The sequence below is a fragment of the Helobdella robusta genome (assembly GCF_000326865.2).
Source record: "Helobdella robusta unplaced genomic scaffold HELROscaffold_1625, whole genome shotgun sequence".
Taxonomy (NCBI): Eukaryota; Metazoa; Annelida; class Clitellata; order Rhynchobdellida; family Glossiphoniidae; genus Helobdella; species Helobdella robusta.
This window is the reverse complement of record NW_008703909.1, coordinates 1-3,340: the sequence shown is the minus strand read 5'-3', so window position 1 is coordinate 3,340 and position 3,340 is coordinate 1. Positions and strand designations below refer to the sequence as shown.

General features: G+C 32.5%; 1 protein-coding gene across 1 annotated transcript; it reads right to left on the bottom strand.

Moving 5' to 3' along the window:
* Positions 1-330: 330 nt before the first annotated feature.
* HELRODRAFT_184643 (hypothetical protein) lies at positions 331-2,972 on the bottom strand (the record flags this gene model as incomplete). Its single annotated transcript, XM_009015803.1, has 2 exons — positions 331-359; positions 722-2,972. The coding sequence occupies 2 exons, from the start codon at positions 2,970-2,972 to the stop codon at positions 331-333; spliced, it is 2,280 nt and encodes a 759-aa protein (XP_009014051.1).
* Positions 2,973-3,340: the final 368 nt, after the last annotated feature.

The window sequence follows — 3,340 nt, the reverse complement described above, 5'->3', positions numbered from 1 at the left end:
CTTCATTGGTTTAAAGTTGAAAGGTTTAATTTAAAATTACCTCAGTATCAATTTAAGCAGAAGTTAAAAATTGAAATATTTTGTGAATCAAACAAAGATTATGATTTGTAATATAATATTATTAGCGCCTATTGAACTTTCTGATGACGCTTTTTATATCTTCTATGTTCATCAAAAACGAGAATTGGAAAATGTAGTACCGATATATATCGTTCCATCCATTCCAAATATTATATGATATAATTATAATAATTATATGATATATATATATATTCTTTATTATTGTTGCTAGCAAATTTTTATACCTAGAAATAATCGTAGATTAAGAAATCAACAAAGTTTAGCTAGATGTTGATAAACTGTTTGACATTTGTCGGAGCGTGGTGAATTTAAATATGTACCGACAGATGTTTGGGACGGGTACTAAAACATTTAATTGTCCAAGTCAAGATCGGTAAGAGTAAGAAATGACACCAGTGAGGAGTTCGGGATTTTTGGTTCATCGCGTCGGTAAAGCCCATGTCTAATATGAAACACACAGGTAAATAAAATAACAACCACCTGACTCACTAATATTAATTTGGTGTGCTCAGGAGAGTGCCCATGTATTATTGATATAATTACATCAATTAACATGTGCTTTTGCAAGAAATGTTATTCAGCAATATTCAAAATAATAAAAACAGCTATCAATACAAAATCTAAGTGCACAAAGGCTTACCGACCATATTTTGTTTTGTGAAACACGTATCTATTTCTTCGTAAATGTTTTCCTTCGACTGTTCCACATAGTTACTAATCTTTTTGTTGTTAATTGAGTTGCCACTGTAAACCTGGTCGTAGTTTAAAACATTGTTGCAGTTTTTATTTTTTTTGTTGCCGATTTCGTTGCTTAGATAAGCAATTTGATCGTTTGCATGATTATGTTGACCGAATTCGTTGTCTTGCATCACCTTATCTGGAAAACTGTTTGTTTGAAGCGAATTATTTTTGAACAAAGCGTTACTTTTAGCATGAATAACTGGAGATATTTTGGTGTTTCTGTTCTTCATTTTGTTGTTTATGTCGTTGGTTTGATTGTAAATGCTTCTTTCACTGGAGTTGCTACAACAGACTCCATTTTTGCTATAGAAATTGTTCTTGGTTAAATTATGGCTGTTTATCTGGAATGGCTCAACACCAAATGTTCTTTTGTTGTCGATGGCGTTTACAACGGAGTTGAACGTTACAACTTCTTCATTGATCTTGTTGTCATCGCTGTAAGTATTGTTGCCAACATTATAACTGCGAGCTAGTCTCATAAGGCTCTGCTGGCCAATGGGAGAATTTGCACTTTTAGCACGCATACGACGTGGTTCTTGAATGTTTTGCTTTTGTAGTGGCGGTTCCTCTTCTTTATCACGCGTCTGTATGGTTTGTTGGCGACGCTTCGAGTCTTCTTCTTGTGGAAAAAAAAGTAATGATGAATGTAGCTGTTGTTGGGATGGATGTGATGGTTGTTGTTGAGATGGGTATGATAATTGTTTATTTTTATTCTGCACAATGGAATTTCGTGCTGAAAGATTTAAATGATGATGCAAGTGTTGCATTTGTTGATGAGGTGATGGTTGTCTTTGTTTAATTTTAGAAGAACTTTCATAATGTGGCTTATTATTTTGGTTTGGTTTTGCGGGTGAAAAATATTGCCAGTTTACTTGATCTCCATTATTTTGTAATTCTCTTTGCTGAATCTGATGCGATTGTTGTTGAGAAGATTGTTGTCCTACTATTTGTTGTTCGGTTTTATTATTTGGTAGTGATAATCTTCTATGAATGTTTTTAAATAAAAGTTTAGATTTTGATAATTTATTTTGCTTAGCAACAGTTGCTGATGTTTGTTTCTCGTTGATTGATGAGTCACTACTTCTTTCGACAGCATCACGAATCATGAGAGAGTTGTGCTGAGGCATGATGGTTGAAAATACACCGAGTAAGCAATCACTCGTATTTGTGTTATTAATATTATTATCACTACCGTTGTTATTGCTGTTGTCATTGTTGATAATGTTTTGGTTTAAGGCTGGTAGACTGTTACTAGAACATGTTTTGGCAATTGTGACAGTTTTTTTGACTGTTGGAGAAGCATTGTTTGGCAGTTTGTTTCTTGGATGGTCGTCGTCGTTCTGATTAAAGTCATGCTTGTTTTCATTAGTTGCGTTTTTGCTTTTATTTTGATATTTGTTATTGAAAACAGCAAATGCATGAAAAAGAAAATTATTTGTTTTTTTCTTTTTTAAACTTGCATATGATGGAATCATTGGCGGGAGGGATGAGTTGGTGTCGGTGTCAACAACATACAGTGTGTTCGCGCTTGTCTTGTGGTAAGTGTTTCCATCGGATGTACCGCTAAAATTTGAAGCTTCAGTTTGAATGGTGTCATCAATTCTATTAACGTTTTCCGCAGTGCTCACATTAGAAATTTTATTCTTATTTGCATTAACGTTGCTTGTTTTTGTTGTTGGAAATTTTAAAAAATTGTTTGGAGAGTACGACTTACATTTGTAGTTGATGTGACTGTGTTGGTTATTATGATCGTTCACCTGAATGCCATTGGATTTAAAATTTTTGTTTTCAACATCTTTTTTTAATTTTCCAGCGCTACTTTCATAACTTGCAGTCATTTGTGAATTTTTTAGTTCTTCGGTGTATTTTTTTTCACAAATGCAGTTTTTCATGTTATTGTTCAGTTGTTCAAACGAGGTAGGAAAACATCGGTTGCCTCTGTTGGTAAGGCTAAAAAAATTTTCATTGTCGTCAAAAATGTTGCTGATCTTGTTGTTGTTGTTGTTGACGATGCTGAAGTTGTTGCTGCTGCTATTGTTGACGAGGATGTTGTTGCTGTTGTTTTTGTTGTTATGGCAAACTGTTTTACACAGATAGGATGTTTTGGGAGGTCTGTGCTGAATCGGAGGCTTGGAAATTATTGCAAACATTGCACCGATGAAAAACAAAGTTAAAGAGTTTTCAGAAAATGTGGAATTATTCCAAAGATCAAGGACTCTTTATTTACTTTTTTTTGAGAAATAAATTTTAAAAGAAATTCTTATAGCTAGCAAGAATTCAAATTGTTACCTGCGACGCCAAACTTTAAAACTGAATAGTTATTTATTAAAATATTTATAAGTTACAACCAAACTCAATTTTATATTTAAAATTTTAGATTTAAATATACTGTTTGAATTAATATGAAATTAAAAAATAAAATAAAAATAAAATAAAAATGAAGAAAAAGATGCAAATTAAATATTCTATGAAATCTTCACTTCCCACTGAAAGTATTCAAATGCTCACAAAATTTTCA